The sequence below is a fragment of the Phyllobates terribilis genome, unplaced genomic scaffold (genome assembly GCF_046119375.1).
Source record: "Phyllobates terribilis strain yellow unplaced genomic scaffold, ASM4611937v1 Scaffold_1__5_contigs__length_1240528914, whole genome shotgun sequence".
NCBI lineage: Eukaryota > Metazoa > Chordata > Amphibia > Anura > Dendrobatidae > Phyllobates > Phyllobates terribilis.
The window spans coordinates 1,145,548,300-1,145,565,443 of record NW_027362761.1 but is presented as its reverse complement, the minus strand read 5'-3'; the positions used below and the strand labels follow the sequence as shown (position 1 = coordinate 1,145,565,443).

The following is a 17,144-nucleotide window of genomic DNA, read 5'->3' as shown; positions in this document are numbered from 1 at the left end:
TCTCTGTCTCTCTCTGTCTCTCTCTGTCTCTCTCTGTCTCTCTCTGTCTCTCTCTGTCTCTCTCTGTCTCTCTCTGTCTCTCTCTGTCTCTCTCTGTCTCTCTCTGTCTCTCTCTGTCTCTCTCTCTCTGTCTCTCTCTGTCTCTCTCTGTCTCTCTCTCTCTGTCTCTCTCTGTCTCTCTCTCTCTGTCTCTCTGTCTCTCTCTTTCCCCCGGGTTAAGCCCTGATCCCCGGGTTTAGAGATGACAGATGATTTACAAGAAGGGGTCTAGGTGGGACATCCCATTTTAGCCACCCTACACCGCGCCCCTCCTACCCCAGTGAGCGGCTTCAGGCAAAACCTCATAGATTAAATGAATAAAATACTTGGCCCTGTAGACGCCGCCTCCTAGTGACGGCTGCAAAATATTTCATGGCACCCCAGACGGGAACTTCTTCCATGCTGTAAGGGTTGTCCCGCTAGGTCTACTCCCTGCGTTGTGGCCGCAGCACAGAATATATAGCTCAGTCCTCCAAAGTGAGACCTTAATTGGAGAGGAGGACCCCCGCTCTGAGGTCTATTCCCTGTTGAGACTCATGGTCTGGGCTCCAGCATGCTGATATGCTGCCTGCATCTGGGTGATAACCGGCTCCTAAGCTGCCTATGAGATGCATATGTTGTATATACCTGGGGTAATGCATTCACGCCCCTCGTCTCTTATATTCCAGATCCTTTCGGCTTTACAGAAAGACACCCGCGACACGGAGAGCAGGAGCCCCGCTCTGAAGCGCTGACTATTAACTCAGGACAGAACATAAAGGATTTTGTTTTCGACAGAGAGAGAACATAATTCTACTTCAGGATTTTGTGTAACACTGGAAATGGCCTTAAGACATTTAAGCCAGTACTTGCTGATCAGCGGGGACCAGGCTTGGCAAATATTGTCTTGAATCCGTGAGGCCAGGCCTCCGCCTGTGCAGTAGTGTATTAATGCATTTTTTTTTTTTTTTTTGTACAGTTTTTTTCCATTGCAAAGAACAAGTGAAAGTTTGCGGCAGGTGACAAAATTCTTATTTTCTGCAGCCACCACAAGGGGGAGCTCTTGAGCTTACTGCATACTGTTAAGACATTGAACCCTATATTAAACCTGTATGCAGTTCGCTGACCCTTCCCATAAGTGCCCCCTTGTGGCTGCAGGTAACCAGATTTTTTTTTATATAGAGCTTTCGGTGCAGGGGGACTTAGAGCTCTATATATATAAAAAAAAAAAAGTTCCAGCCATTATTAATATATTATTATTCTCCTTGTTGGTGTGGACATTCACGTTGGGGATTATTCAAGAGAACATTGTCTTTTGTCACAAACTAATGAGAAAGCCCAGACCAATATTTTGTGAGATGCTAGTGATTAAAGTGAATGTGACTTAGTGTTTAAAAAAGTTTTTTATGTTAAATGTATTTTTTTTACATTGGTAATGTAGTTTTTTTCGTTTTAATATCACAATCTGTATTTCCCCAAAAAAAAAAAAACTGAAGTCTTGCAATTTTCACTTTGGCCACTGGGGCGATTCTACAATCATACCTCCAGTTCTTTACGAAAGGCTCATTATCATCAGAGGCAGGATTTAAAATGACAGGTAAAACCTATATACGGTAAATGACACCGGATCCAACAATAAGCAATGTCACCGTTCACTCCACAATGTTTTTTCCACATGCTCATTAGATGCCTCTGTAGAAGACTGACCATTTTATTTTGTATTGAGGCATCTAATGAGCGTGTGCAATGGTCATTGTGAAGGGATGAGAAGAGCTGTGACATCACTTATTGGTGGATTTTGGGTTATATATTGTATATAGAGGTGTTGTCGGTCACTAATCCTGTCTGTGATGATAATGAGACTTCTGTTAAGAACAAGAAGTATGAGCCTTTTTAATTCACAGTGTGATGTAAAAGAAATAAGATTAGTAAAGTATAAAAAAAAAATACATTTAACACAAAAAATAGGTCCTTTTCTGATGACTGTAGATCATAATCTACAGTCTGGTCAAACTTTTTGCTTCTCCAGCAGTCCTAAAACTACAACTTCCAGCATGCCCTGGTATGTTGCGTTCAGAGAAAAATGTATTGCTGTGTGTTCATGTAGCACTGACGCGTCTGCACCTTTTCTCTCTGGTTGTATAGCTGAGCAGTTAGGGTTCTTTTTTTTACTTCTCTGAAGTTGACTCTTTTTAGAAAAATCTGATAAATAATGTTTGAGCTGGTAACTGCGCGGACTGGCTGCTGCTCTTGCTTCTCTATGTGCTGAGCGGAGACAGGCTTGCGCTATACAGAGAGGTCACACCCCTTTTTGAGGTTACCTAAAGATTTCTGATTTTCACAGCTTTAATAATCAGATTTTTCTACAAAAAGTAAATCTCTGAACACCAGATTACAATTTTAAGGAAAAAAAAAATCTTCTGGCGGTTCAGATATTTGGGTCTCCAGAAATCTCAAAGTTCAACTTTCAGGCAAGGAAAAAACAACTAGTTTTTGGAAAGTAACACAGATCCCGCAATTATAAACCCCTATTTATATCCTCCCCTGCCATATCTGACTCTATTATGCTTTTTGTAGATCCCTCTTGCTTCACTTGTCCCTGCGGATATGGATTATCTGCATTGGACCCCCTAAAGGAATTGTGCGGGGAAACTGACCTTAAGAAAAAACAAGTCTTAGTTCTTTGGACAAAGGACTCTTCTGGCGGTTCAGACACATTGTAATGTTATAAAACTACTGATCATATTGTATAAAACCTGAATATTTATTTATAATTATGGTACTTTTATTGTCATCCACGGGCACTTACCAAAGATGCACATGTGTGTAAATGGCACAGGTATGGAAGCGAAAGCGTCACTTAGGTCATTCTAGCCCTTGGAGACACCAAACTGTGTTTTTTTTTTTTCCTTTTTTTCTTTTTGTATTGAGTATTTTTTCCCCTAGTCTCTACAGAGGGTAACTGGTTTCAAAGCTGGTTGTTAAAGGAATTGTCCATTTTTTTTCTTTTCTTTTTTTTTTCTTTCTCAAATGTATTTTTGGCTAAAAAAAATAATGTATAAATTTTGTAACGTTTGCGTGTTTAGCCTGTCTATTGCTGGTTGCAGAATGAGTTAACTTGAAATCTGTCAGTGAGCTCGTTCGAACACCTTTTTTTTTTGTCTATTTTATGAAAGTTGAGTGTGTAGGAAAAACGTAGATCCTGTAAAAGCCAAACGGTGCAACAATTTTAATGAAACACAAAATTGCAAAAATTATATTTAGCCCCATTTTAAGTTAAAAAAACAGCAAAAAAATATATCCCCAGAGGACAACACTTTTTTTTTTTTTTTTTTTTTTTTTTTTTTTAATTCGAGCACTAGTTTAATAGTGGGGAGAAAACTTGCACTTTTGGGAGGGTGAAGTATCGCTGGTATGGTAGAAAGTCTGTAAATTGGATGTTTCTGCACCATTACTGCTGGGTTTGTCTTGGCACAGTGGGATGGAAACTTGATAAATGGGGCATTATATGAATCAGACATGTAAAGCTCCAGTCACATATTGCATTTATCCAGTAAAGTTGCCCATCTGGTTGGTATAGATGGCATACATGGTGGAAAGTGTCTCTGATGTCTTGTTTTTTTCATGCAGCGCCATGTTATATGGTGACAGTTGTTAAAGAGTCCTTGTCCCTTCAGTAGTATCATGGCACCCAATAAATGAACCCTTGAGCCCATTTCTCCTGCCTGTAGGACCAGGAGGGCTCATGTGATAAATGAAGCTCTCCACTGTGACTGATCCTCATAAGTGCCTCCTGGTAATTTAGATCCTAGCAAAGGGGATTGGTCACAAATTTTGTCTCTCACTGTAACCGGCGTGGGCAATACTCATTTTGTGACTACGGGTGTAGAAATATTTGAGCTCTAAAGGGATTGTGAAAGGCTTTCTTGCAAAATAAAATAGCGCCACACCTGATCACGGTTCATGTGTGGTATTGCAAGTCTGCTCTATAGAGCCGCAATACCAGACACAACCCATGAACGGTGGCGGCGCTGTTGCTAGAAAATAGCCTTGTTTTCTCTTTAATATTCGACGCTGTACTGAAATACACAGGGGAATCCATCGAAGGAGGTGGCGAGGGCCAGCGGAGTAGGACACATCTTTGTGAAACCAAATCTGCATCTTTTAAAGGGGTTGTCCACTACTAGGACAACCCCTTCTTGAACAAATTGGGCGTTTTTATATGATCAGGCCCATACTCTCCTCCTGTGCTGGCGTCGTTCCAGCGGTGTCGGCACTCGCGGTCCCGGGTCTCTAGTATGGTGAAATGACACGTGACCGCTGCGTTCCTGTTCCTACGTACGGATTGAACATGCGGCTGATCTGACTTCCTCTTCATGTTCAATCTGTACGTAGGCGGGAACAGGGACGAAGCGCTGATTGGGCGCCGGGGACACGTGTCATTCCACCGCACCAGAGACCCCGGGAACGCGAGTGCCGACACCGCTGGAACGGCGCTAATATGGGAGGAAAGTATATAGGGTTTTTTCTATTTTATCGGGGCCAAACCATTAGTTCAAGAAGGGGTTGTCCTAGTAGTGGACATCCCCTTTAAGGAGAATTTTCACCAATTTTTGAATATTTTTAAGACCTGTTCATCAGAATAAAGATTAAAGAGAGAATATCCTGGATTTCATAGAATTGACAATCCATTGATCGCCAGGACTGCACAACACCAATTTTTTTTTTTTTTTCCAAAATTCAATTTTTATTAAAAGGTTACATAATTTTCAATTACAAAAAAAAGAATAAACAGGACAATATTAGCATCAAAATATCATAGAATATATAGTATAACATCCAATTTGTTTTTTGTTTTTTTTTTGGTTGCGTACACGGCTGGCTTGTGTGAACAATGGATGTGATAGAAGCACTTTATGTAGAAGTTATTTCCATTTTTCCAGGATTTTTTTTTTTTCTTTTATTATTCATTGTGACACAATTCATATCTCACCAAAGTTCAGAGCTGTTTTTGTAATCCACAGACAAGTCAAATACTTTGCTGAAAATCTCCATATGAACATTATATTCCTTTAATTCTCAAATTCCAGCAAAGTATACATGGATCCAGAAATTGTAGGGTGTTTTTTCTTTTTTAAATCTCTGCAGGAAAATTAGGCTTTTTTCTGTAGTATTTTGCTTATTTAAAGGGCTGTACTGTTTTAGAAACAACGGTTCTGTTTTTTTTTGTTTTTTTTGTTTTTTTAAAGAAACAGCACCTCCATAGGCAGTTTCTGGTATTGCAGAAACTCTTAGACCTTATTCAGATGTCCCATATGTCCAAAGAAGCTAAGTTTTTTTTTTTCATCCATCTTCCACCAGTTTTAACCATTATTGTGGCATTCATTCTTCTTGATTTTGGGAAAAAATAAATCCATGATTTTCCTACCCATTAAATATGAAAAAAAAATTATATATATATAATATATATATATATATATATATATATATATATATATATATATATATATATATATATATATATATATATATATATATATATATATATATACATATACATATACACACATACATACAAAAAAAATGAATGTCTCCACAAGAAACACAGATATGTGAACAGCCCCCATACTCTATAATGGGCATGTGTCCTTGTGAGGAACACTGCTACAAACGTCTGGAAGAGGCCTTAAGGGAATAGGGGAAACAATATCTAGCACAGCCCATGGACAAGAATACTGTTCTGTTCTGTTTTTTTTTTTTTTTTTTTTCTAATTTTGTACAATACCTTTTAAGTTTTACTGCACTTTAAGAAAACCTTTTGACATGTCAGCAGATCTGTTCAGTAGAAGTCTATGGTGTGATCCCTCCACCTTTATCTGAAACCGAGGAGTAGAAGCTCTTCTTACTGCTCTTCTTCGAGCTTGAGTCCATAGACTTAGACTGTGTAGGGATCTACCCGTTCCCTTCCCCCATCCGGTAAAACCCAGCTGTCAATTTATTCATACATTTTCAGGAAGAGGACAGAGGAACAATTCTGGAGCACTTTTAGTGTTAATTTATGGGTAATAGATGTAGTAGACATGTTTGGATCCACTTTATGAACACAAAATGGTCCATGTTTCTTGGACCATCCCAAACCTTTATATTGGGACAGATGCTTCCACACCAGGGATAGAATAATGGTATAATATAAGGGGGGCAAAAAAGTACTGTAATATTTATAATGAGGTCTTCTCTTGCGCTCATTGGGATAGGGATTTATGTAGGGCCACTAAATCTTCTTCCCCTTGAGTGATGTTCCTTTATTGATGCCCAGCACAAATGGTCTGAGGTCCTTTGGTGTCGTAGAGGACTCGTCTGACACCTGCACACTTTATCACGAAGATCATTGAGCGTTACTTTTTTTTTTTTTTTAAGCTGCTGCCACATGAAATTTAGCTCACGTCATCTTATGTATAAACTGTGATTTCACTTCTGTCCGTCTGTAAATGAATGTTTGTGGCTTCTGTTCCAGGATCCCCCTTGTGGGGTGGTCTGTCTTCACTTTTTTTGTGTGTAAATTGTTTTTGCTGTTTTTTTGTTCCTATATATTTTTTTCTTTATTTGTGTATAACGTCAGAAACTGTTATATTAGCAATGCAATATTCCATTTTGCACAATGTATGGGGTGGGATTGGGGGGTTTAGAGGGTCTTCGTGGTGTTGAGTTGTACACACCGCTGTGTCTCCGGTTAGTATTATACCAAATTATTTGATGGCCGATGAGGAACGTGGGTGTGCTAACTAATTCAGGGATTGTGAAAACGTCATTTTGTGTATATATAAACAGTAACCCTGATAAGATACTGATCATATGGAAAGGTTTGGACATATTCCGGCTGGAACCGATGCGAAGATTGTAGATTTGTACATATTGGCGCCTAATTTAAAGGGGTTGTCCAGAGCAGAGACTCTGCTGCTGTTGGGGGAAGCCACTCAACATTGGACCACGCTGTAGGGGGAAGAATAAAAAGCATGTGGGACCTAGATCACTGGAATAAACCACCATCACTAAGGGCAGTTTTTACACGTCTGACACTCATGGTCCAACTTTGGATCGCGATGTCCAGGCCGGCCACCGGTCTCCTACCCAAACTCTGCACCCTCATAAGGCTGTTGGATACCTGTTTCCAGTCCAAACCAAGATTGAGAAGGAGGTTTCAGCTGTCCAAAACAAAGGGAGTCTTCCACTTTAGCTAGTGATGGCATGTTTTGAGGCTACGCAATCACTGACTGAATGTAGATGGTCTACTGATCCTTAAAAGGGGTAAGAAAAGCATGGCTGCCTTCTTTCAAAAAACCGGGACACTCTAGTTTGTAGAATTAAAATTTCTTCCGTCATTCATTCTGCTTCCATGGAGTGGAGTTGCAATACCAGACACAACCTATGGACAGGTGTGGCGCTATTCCTAGAAGAATGTAGCTATGTTGGTAGTTCTCTGCAAAGCTGGACTAGACCCCAACTGATCACTTCCCGTTCCTTTGTCAGATGGGAATATCCCTTAAACTTTTTTATAAAGTTGGTAAATGGAAAGAGGACAACCAACTTAAACGAGTGCACCTGCACGTTAGCCCTGCTTGGGTGAATCTTAATCCAAAGAAGAACTATAGAAATACTATTCAGAATTTTGGGTTGGACAAGCAAATGATCCTAAAAGTCACTTTCATTAGATGGCTGCATCAAACTGAAAAGGACATGAGGACCGACCTGTCAGTCAGCTGCTGTCAGCCAATCAGCACTGACTGGGGCGATTTCTACTTTCTGAGTGGCTGAAAAGAGCTGAGGGTGGTCCTCACAATGCTCCGCCCTCATGTCCTTTTCAGTAGAATGCTTACACATGCAACCTTTCACATTCATTGAGATTATACATCAAAACAGTGTTTAGAAATTTTATATAAAGTTATATGATGATTGAACCGACTAGACTGAACCACATTTCTGGAATTGAAATATTTGATACAGGAAACAAGGCAAATTAAAAAAATAAATAAAAAGCCATCCTTTTCCTCCGTAGTTATATGAAAGTGAAAAACCAATGCGAGTCCTGTGTGTGTAAAATGTACAGATTGCTGTGTAGAATTGCCTGATCCGGGGACTCTGGTGTAATAAAACAATTGTACTTTTTGAAGTGTAAATATGGATTTTATTAAATAAATTAATGTAAAATCAACCCGGTTTTGTGTTTTAACTTCTTTACTTCCATTCCCTGTGGAAATAAGACATTCAGACGGTCTGCAGTTCTGTGACTTTAAAGTAAAACATTGTTGAAAAACAGGCAGAGAAATGGTTTATCTCACAAGAATACTCTGTGATCCTCGGCTGTCCTGTCTGTAGACTCTTTTGCTTCCTCCCCTGCCCAGGAGATGTGGTATGATCAGACCATGTTCCTGCACGGTCAGACACAGCCATTACACAGTACACAGCAGGGGCACATTTATAAGATTATCTCGGCACAGGAACATTTTATTTAAACACATCCAATTGTGGAAATTATTATTATTCCAAGAACTATTGATTAAAATATACTTTGTTCATGGGAAAACCCCTTTAAGTCCCCTATACGCATTAGACAAATGTTTGACGGCAGATGCAATGCAGATGTTTGACGGCTGACTGATGGTCAGGAGAAATGTTGATTGGACATGTTAGATTTAGGGCTGCCAATCGCATTGTTCTCCCAGAGATAAGACTTTGGCCTACTTGACAGTCGGTGGCTTTCAATGGTTATTTTCACAAATTCCAAAAACAGGGCTCTTAAAAAGACTGGCTTTGAACAGTCATTTAGTGCTGACAAGGCCTCGGTGCTTCATGGCGGGGCCAGTCATTCACATACACCTTCCCACCTGCTTATTTTCCCTCTATCTGCACCCCCCCCCTCTTATCTTTTACAGATCTGGCTTCATTAAGGTGGAGATGGAAGGAAAACAATCAGGTGGTAAGGTGTATTGAAATGTTTAACCCCGCCATGAAGCACCTGTGTTTTTGGTTTGAACAGTCATTATTTGCGGACAGTCCCTTTAATTATCCAGATGAACCAGCGCTTTGACCACTCCTGTACCACCGCTCAATTCAGCGTCTACAGGACTTCTGGAAAAAAAAAGCCGATGGCCACTGCTCTAATCCGACAGGGAATTTCGGAGACCCAATCCCGGGATTCCCAGTTGTTGGATCCCCAACTATCTACATTTAGTATTGGGATATTTCATGCTGGGGTAAAATCCACCAAATTATTAGGAGGTGCGTGCCTTTTAAAGAGAACCTGTCGCTAGGTCAAAGTCGTTCTTTAAGGCTATGTTCACACATTTTTCAGTGTTCATTCTCTGCAGCAAAACCTGATCTCTTGCCAGGAGGTTGTTGAGGATTTTTGTTGCTGTTTCTTGCTTATTTTTTGTGTGCATTTTTTCAGCGTTTTTCTTAAGTCTTTTTGTCTCAGTTGTGCATGTACATAAAGTTCAGTGAAAAATAAAAATCTCCTTCTGGTTTAGGCACAAGATACACAAAAAAAAAAAAAAAAACATGATGTGTGAACATAGCCAAAGTTCAGCTTTCCTTCCACCACAGAAGCATGAACACAGGTCACCAATGCAAGACATATGTGAAACCATATTAACCAGAATTTCAAATGCAACAGTGGAGGGAGGTGAATTGTTCAGGAATAGTTTACCTAAGACACTGGCAGTGCATCGAGTCTGTATGACACTATTTACATTCACACTATGGTCTGCCATTGAGTTGCACAGGCATTGTTCGATTTCACACCTAGCTCAGCCAATGTTTAGATTGTACACCTCACTAATTTAATTACACTGTCCTAATACAAACTGGCATCTCAGGTGACCAAGACAAGATGGTAAAATCACAAAAATAAGGGAGTTTCACATACTGTTGTACTTGCTTATTTTCACCAAAAACGCAGCAAAACCTGATGGCTATGTTCACACTAAGCGTTTTTTCACCACCATGCAAAAAGTGACATGCTCTATTTTGCAAAAAAAACATGCAAGGCACAAAATCCTGAACAAAAAAAAAAAACAACATAATGTGTGAACATGTGAACATTGCCTAAATCTTCTTTTACTCCTGCCGCCCCTGAGTCTTCTATTTTTTTTTATTTTTTCTTATTTGCCATATGGTTTCAGAGATATGGACCTTTTTTTTTTTTTTTCTTCAGTGCACCAATATGCTATTTTTTATGGTATTTACCGAGGTTTCGTGGCTCTCAGGATCATCTGTGGATAAATCTTTAGGCTGCTTTGTAGAATTACCCGGTGAGCAATACCCTCTTACAAAGACCACAGAAATGAGCATAATGAACATACTAAATAAAAAGGCCCGTGTCTGTGGATCTGTATGGAGAATTAGAATTTAAAAAAAATGAATAAAATTATATACACTGCTCAAAAAAATAAAGGGAACACTCAAATAACACATCCTAGATCTGAATGAATGAAATATTCTCATTGAATACTTTGTTCTGTACAAAGTTGAATGCGCTGACAACAAAATCACACAAAAATAATCAATGGAAATAAAATTTATTAACCAATGGAGGCCTGGATTTGGAGTCACCCCCAAAATTAAAGTGGAAAAACACACTACAGGCTGATCCAACTTTGATGTAATGACTAGTGTTGAGAGAGTATGTTCTGTTAACCCTTTCGCCGAGTATGCTCAGGCCGAGCTCCGAGTATTTATAGCTGCTCAGTGATATGCGTGAATCGCTCCCGTGTGCATGATTTGCGACTGTTTGACAGTTTTATTACATGTGAGGAATGTCTATTTCTTACACATTCCTCACATGTAATAAAGCTGCCAAACAGTTGCAAATCATGCACACGGGAGCGATTCAACCATATCACCGAGCAGCTATAAATACTCGGAGCTCGGCCCGAGCATACGCGGACAGAACATACTCGTTCAACACTTTTAATGACCTTAAAACAAGTCAAAATGAGGCTCAGTATTGTGAGTGGCCTCCACATGCCTGTATGACCTCCCTACAACGCCTGGCCATGCTCCTGATGAGGTTGCAGATGGTCTCCTGTGGGATCTCCTCCCAGACCTGAACTAAAGCATCCGCCAACTCCTGGACAGTCTGTGGTGCAACGTGACGTTGGTGGATGGAGCGAGACATGATGTCCCAGATGTGCTCAATCGGATTCATGTCTGGGGAACGGGCGGGCCAGTCCATAGCTTCAATGCCTTCATCTTGCAGGAACTGCTGACACACTCCAGCCACATGAGGTCTGGCATTGTCCTGCATTAGGAGGAACCCAGGGCCAACCGCACCAGCATATGGTCTCACAAGGGGTCTGAGGATCTCATCTCGGTACCTAATGGCAGTCAGGCTACCTCTGGCGAGCACATGGAGGGCTGTGCGGCCCTCCAAAGAAATGCCACCCCACACCATTACTGACCCACTGCCAAACCGGTCATGCTGAAGGATGTTGCAGGCAGCAGATCGCTCTCCACGGCGTGTCCAGACTCTATCACGTCTGTCACATGTGCTCAGTGTGAACCTGCTTTCATCTGTGAAGAGCACAGGGCGCCAGTGGTGACTTTGCCAATCCTGGTGTTCTGTGGCAAATGCCAAGCGTCCTGCACGGTGTTGGGCTGTGAGCACAACCCCCATCTGTGGACGTCAGGCCCTCATACCACCCTCATGGAGTCGGTTTCTAACCATTTGTGCAGACACATGCACATTTGTGGCCTGCTGGAGGTCATTTTGCAGGGCTCTGGCAGTGCTCCTCCTGTTGCTCCATTCACAAAGGCGGAGGTAGCGGTCCTGCTGCTGGGTTGTTCCCCTCCTATGGCTCCCTCCACATCTCCTGGTATCTGCTCCATGCTCTGGACAATATGCTGACAGACACAGCTACCCTTCTTGCCACAGCTCGCACTGATGTGCCATCCGGGATGAACTGCACTACCTGAGCAACTTCTGTGGGTTGTACTGTAGACACCGCCTCATGCTACTGTACCTCTAGGGGTGAGAGCAAAGGCAAAATGAAAAGGGACCAAAACAACAGCCAAAAAGGATGAGAACAGAGAAATGGTCTGTGGTCACCACCTGCAGAACCGCTCCTTTATAGGGGGTATCTTGCTAATCATTTCTACCAGTTGTCTGTTCCATTTGCACAACAGCAGGAGAAATGGATTCACAATCAGTGTTGCTTCGTAACTGGACAGGTAGATTTCACAGAAGTGTTATTGACTTGGAGTTACATTGTGTTGTTTAAGTGTTCCCTTTATTTTTTTTGAGCAGTGTATATATATATTACAATACACACAACCGAACAGTCAGCAGGAATAAAATAAGGGCAAACACTGGCCACTTTTGCACTGGTAACGAGTCCTTTTTAAAGGATAGGTGATAACTTGCAGATCCGACTGCTGGGACTTGCTCTAATCGGCAATGGAAGGATGGATTGGCAGGTCTGATGCCGGACTGTCATTCCATTCTGCAGCTCCATAGGGGATGAATGGAGCGGCGGTCTCCTCTGACTGTGTACAGCAGTCAGTAAATCATACAGCATGAACCCCAGCTGCTGCAAAACATCATAACACACGGTCTATGCTTCTACTTGTTGAAAAGGATGAGAAAGTGTCATATAAATCAACAGTAGACTGGAATCTGCCCTGTTCTTTGTAGTGAGGTTCTGTAGCAGCTGAGGTATGTATTGTACGCATGAATTTATAAAACTATAAATTATTGGCAGCGACCTGTATAAATGTACTCTGCTTGTGGGGGGTCATCAAACACCATGGCCCCTCAGAGTGGCACATAGCCACAATACTTGTTGAGGGGGGTGTAGTTTTGACAAAATATGGCCACTTTGCTTCCTCCCCCACTTCTAAATAAAAAAGAAAATCATGTTAATCAATAACTTCACATTAAATCGTATGTTATTCCTGAATGAATTGACGACCGTACATGAAGAGTACTGCTTAGTCAATGAGTAGGGATTTACCCCATTTACAAGGGGAATGGTAACACCTGGTTCTCAATTTATTTGTTTCCGAGAATAAACTGATCACAGAATAAGAGGTGATAAGTGTATGATTGCTGGAGGGCCGACCACTAAGACCCCCAATTATCACGAGAGCAGGGGGGTCCCTGATTCCTCTGTGAATGGAGCTGTGAGGTGCAATCATGACCACCACTCCATTTTCTGTATGATTGACAGAATTGACGTGATCTGTGCGGACCCCCCCGCAGTCGGACCCCTTCGATTATACATCTTTTATCTTGCGCACAGGTGAGAATTGAATTTACTGATAAATCCCCATTAAATATTTTCCCCATATTACAGTTTGTATAATGTAAAGTTTCAGTTTTCCAATATTCACTTCCTTACTATTTTTAAGAGTTCTGCTCGCTGTCGTTCTGTAGAATCCTTTGTTTGCTCCTCAGGACTAAAAATCAGTCCGGGTCATGTGGTGGACACGAAGGCGCACAGTCAGACGACTCTTCCTTCCGATTCCCCCATACACGTGAAAATTTGGCTCGGCCGAGTGTGCATGTGTCCATGGGGAAAATATTTAATTTCCAAGAGGAGTATGCATAGCTTATAAGTCTCCTCACTCTACATTCCAGGCCTGGCATGTCACTCTCCACAAGAAACCTTACCTCTTAAATCCCAGTCTTAAGCCTCTCACCTAACCAAATCAGATCTCATACTTTGCACTGATGAGGGGCAACAACCAGAAACGCCGTGTCTGCAAATTGAGATTCTGGTTTGGCTTTTATCAAAAGTCATATTGCAAGGCTCGTTAAAGGGTCGATATTGACTTTTAGGATCACAGCTTCCAATAGGTGGCGCTAGAGTTCTAGTCCTCTTCCTGTCTGAAGAGGCAATTTGCATATTTAATTTCCCAGAGAAGCATGCATGGCTTATAAGTCTCCTTACTATGACATGTCAGGCCTGGCTGTCACTCTCCCCATGGAGAAACTTGACCCCATGGGAAGAACAAAGTGATCATCAACATCACCTGTTAATGGAGAGTGGGTGATAAATGCAGAATTGGTGACTTGTTTCTATTATACCTTTTCTCTGATTGTTCCTCACCTGGTTTTGGCTCCCACTCCTGATAAAAAATACTGACCGAATACTGACCAAATACAGATAGTGGGGCCGTGGCCTTACTCTTCAAATCATCAGACCAATATCAGCAGTTTTGACCAATTTTAATTCTTATAGCAGCCGTCTCACCCTCTATAGTGGGTAAAATTGTAATGTACTTGTAAAAGACAGCAACTTTGCAAATTACATCTTATTAACCCCTTCACGACCTATGACGTATAGGTACATCATAGATTGTGTATCTCCCTCTGATGCGATCCACCCGCAACTGTTAACATGTTAAATGCCGCTGTCAATCTCTTGACAGCGGCTTTTAATACGATGGAGCCGAAAGCGCGTCACAAACTCCATCCATCGTGCCCGTCACATGACCGGGGGGCGCCGATGGGTTGGCATGACAACCGGGAGTCTGTAGAAGACCCTTGTGGTTGTCACTGCAGATCTGCTATGAGCGCCGCCCCGTGGCATGTGTTCATAGCAGATGATTATTTCTGCTACACATATGTTTAGCACATGCGATCAGACAATCGCAGCTACAAGTCTCCTAAGGAGACTATTGAAGCAAGTAAAAAAAAATGTTTTAAAAAAATATAAGTTCTAATCACCCCCCTTTTGCCACATTCAAAATAAAACAATTAAAAATGCACATATTTGGTATCGCCGCGTTCAGAAATGCCAGATCAAAATATCAAAAGAATTAATCCAATCGGCAAACGGTGTAACGAGAAAAAAAATCAAAACGTATAATTACATTTTTTTGGCTACCGCAACATTGGAATAAAATGCAATAACGGACAATCAAAACATCGTATCTACCCCAAAATGGTATCAATAAAAACGTCAGCTCTGCGAGCAAAAAATAAGCCCTCACCCAGCTCCAGATCCCGAAAAATGGAGACGCGAAGGGACTCGGAAAATGGCAGGTTTTGTTTTTACAAACTTTTGGATTTTTTTTCACCACTTAAAAAAGAACCTATACATGTTTGGTATCGGTGAACTTGTAATAACCTGGAGAATCATAATGGCAGGTCCGTTTTAACATTAACGCTATGTGCCCACGATGCAGAAATGCTGCATATTTTTTCCGCTTCTCCCTGGCAGGAAAAACGCATGCGGATGGTACATGCGGATGGTACATGCGGATTGTACATGCAAAGTTGTACATGCGGATTTTACATGCGGATTTTACATGGGGATTGTACATGCGGATTTTACATGCGTCTTTCCCGCCAGGTAGAAGAATTTGTCAAGCGTTCTTCACATGCATTTCCGCATGCGGGTTATCAAGCGCTTTTCCAAGCCATTTTAGCATCACTTGGAAAGTGCTTGACAACTTGTTCACACTATATAAATCCATGCAACCGGCATGGATTTATAGTATTGTGACCAAGTTAGTTAAAAAAAAAAGAATAAGAATGGTAAAAAATAAAGATTATACTCACCTTCCGATGTCTTCTCTGCTGCGTCCAGTGTCTTGGGTGGCTCGCGGTGGTAACACCGCGACCCATACCGCAGACCAGACGGAGGGGAGAAAACACCGGGAGGACATCGGAAGGTGAGTATAATCTTTATTTTTTATATTAAATTATTTTTTTTACAGTTTCTATGGTACCCGGGTCCGGATGAGAGTCTCCTCTCCTCCAGACCCGGGTACCATCCGCACATTGAACCGTGTGATATCCGCATGTGTAGATGCAGTGATGCGGATGTCACGCGCTCCAATGCAAGTCAATGGCGGCGATTACGCTGCGTGTCCGCAAAATTAATGGACATTGCTGCGTATTTTTCTGCAATGATAATCCGCAGCAGAAATTTCCGCAGCATGTGCACAGCACCTGCGGATTATCATTGGGGACCATGGGGCGCGTATTACCAAGCGTTTTTTAAGCGTTTTCGCTGCAGAAATTCCGTGGCAAAAACGCTTGAAAAATGCATAGTGGGCACGCAGCCTTAGTGAACATAGTAAAAAAAAAAATTGTGGAATTGCACTTTTTTTGCAATTTCACCGCACTTGGAATTTTTTTCCTGTTTTCCAGTACATTATATGGCAAAATCAATGGTGAAATTCAAAAGTACAACTCGTCTTGCAAAAAAAACTAGCTCTCACAAGGCCATATTGACGGAAAAATAAAAAAGTTATGGCTCTGGGAAGAAGGGGAGCAAAAAACTAAAATGCAAAATCATGAAAGGGTTCCTCTCCATTTTCCAGTCCTCTTGTTGGTAAGGTAACCGGCCATCTCTGCAGTCTATCAGAGGTGGCCAGTTTCCTACGCAAGAAGTGCATGCTTGCAAGCGCTGCTCTGAAGCTGAATTCAGCGAGCTTTGATGCTCCCGAGTTCCTCCGATGCTGAAGAGTCAGAGAGCAACATTTCAGAGTGCGCAGTTTGGGCCAGTGACTCAACCACGCCACCGGCACAGACTATCAATCATCACGCACCTCTCTTATGAGAGCAGCAGGCAGAGAAGAGATGTCCTCCTCAAGATGAGAGCCAACCACTTGTACATCCATCACCTGACAAGTAAACAATAAAGGTTCCTATCTCAAGACAGCAAGCAGAGATCCTGAAATCTTTTCATCGAAAGTATATTGGAAATGTCTAACCAGTTCTTCTTTTGGGATATTCGATTATGCACATGACCACTGCCATCTTGATTGCTATTGACACGGCTTCATCATCCAGTTTGTACACCTCTGATCTGTAGGCTGCAGGGGGCCTTCAGGGTAAGAAATGGGCGTATTTATGGCTGTATAGATCTGTCACAACAATAGAGCATTGTAAGAAATTAGCCTGTAAGAAACCAACCCCATTAACGACCCTTCTCCACTTATCTCTAAGCAGCCAACCCCATTAACGACCCTTCTCCAAAAATAAGCAGCCAATTACATTAACGACCCATCCCAGCCAATCTATAAGCAGCCAACCCCATTAACGACCCCTCTCCATCAATCTATAAGCATCCAACCGCATTAACGACCCCTCTCTCCATCAATCTATAAGCATCCAA

The 17,144-nt window shown here is 41.6% G+C and overlaps 1 protein-coding gene across 1 annotated transcript in view; it reads left to right on the top strand.

Annotated features, from left to right (window-relative positions):
* TBC1D14 (TBC1 domain family member 14) overlaps nt 1–5,270 on the top strand; it is a 73,173-nt gene extending 67,903 nt beyond the window's left edge. Inside the window, 2 exon segments of the mRNA XM_073661140.1 lie at nt 378–516; nt 637–5,270. Of these exon segments, the coding sequence (XP_073517241.1) occupies nt 378–516; nt 637–773 (276 nt within the window). The 3' untranslated portion in view covers nt 774–5,270.
* Nucleotides 5,271–17,144: the final 11,874 nt, after the last annotated feature.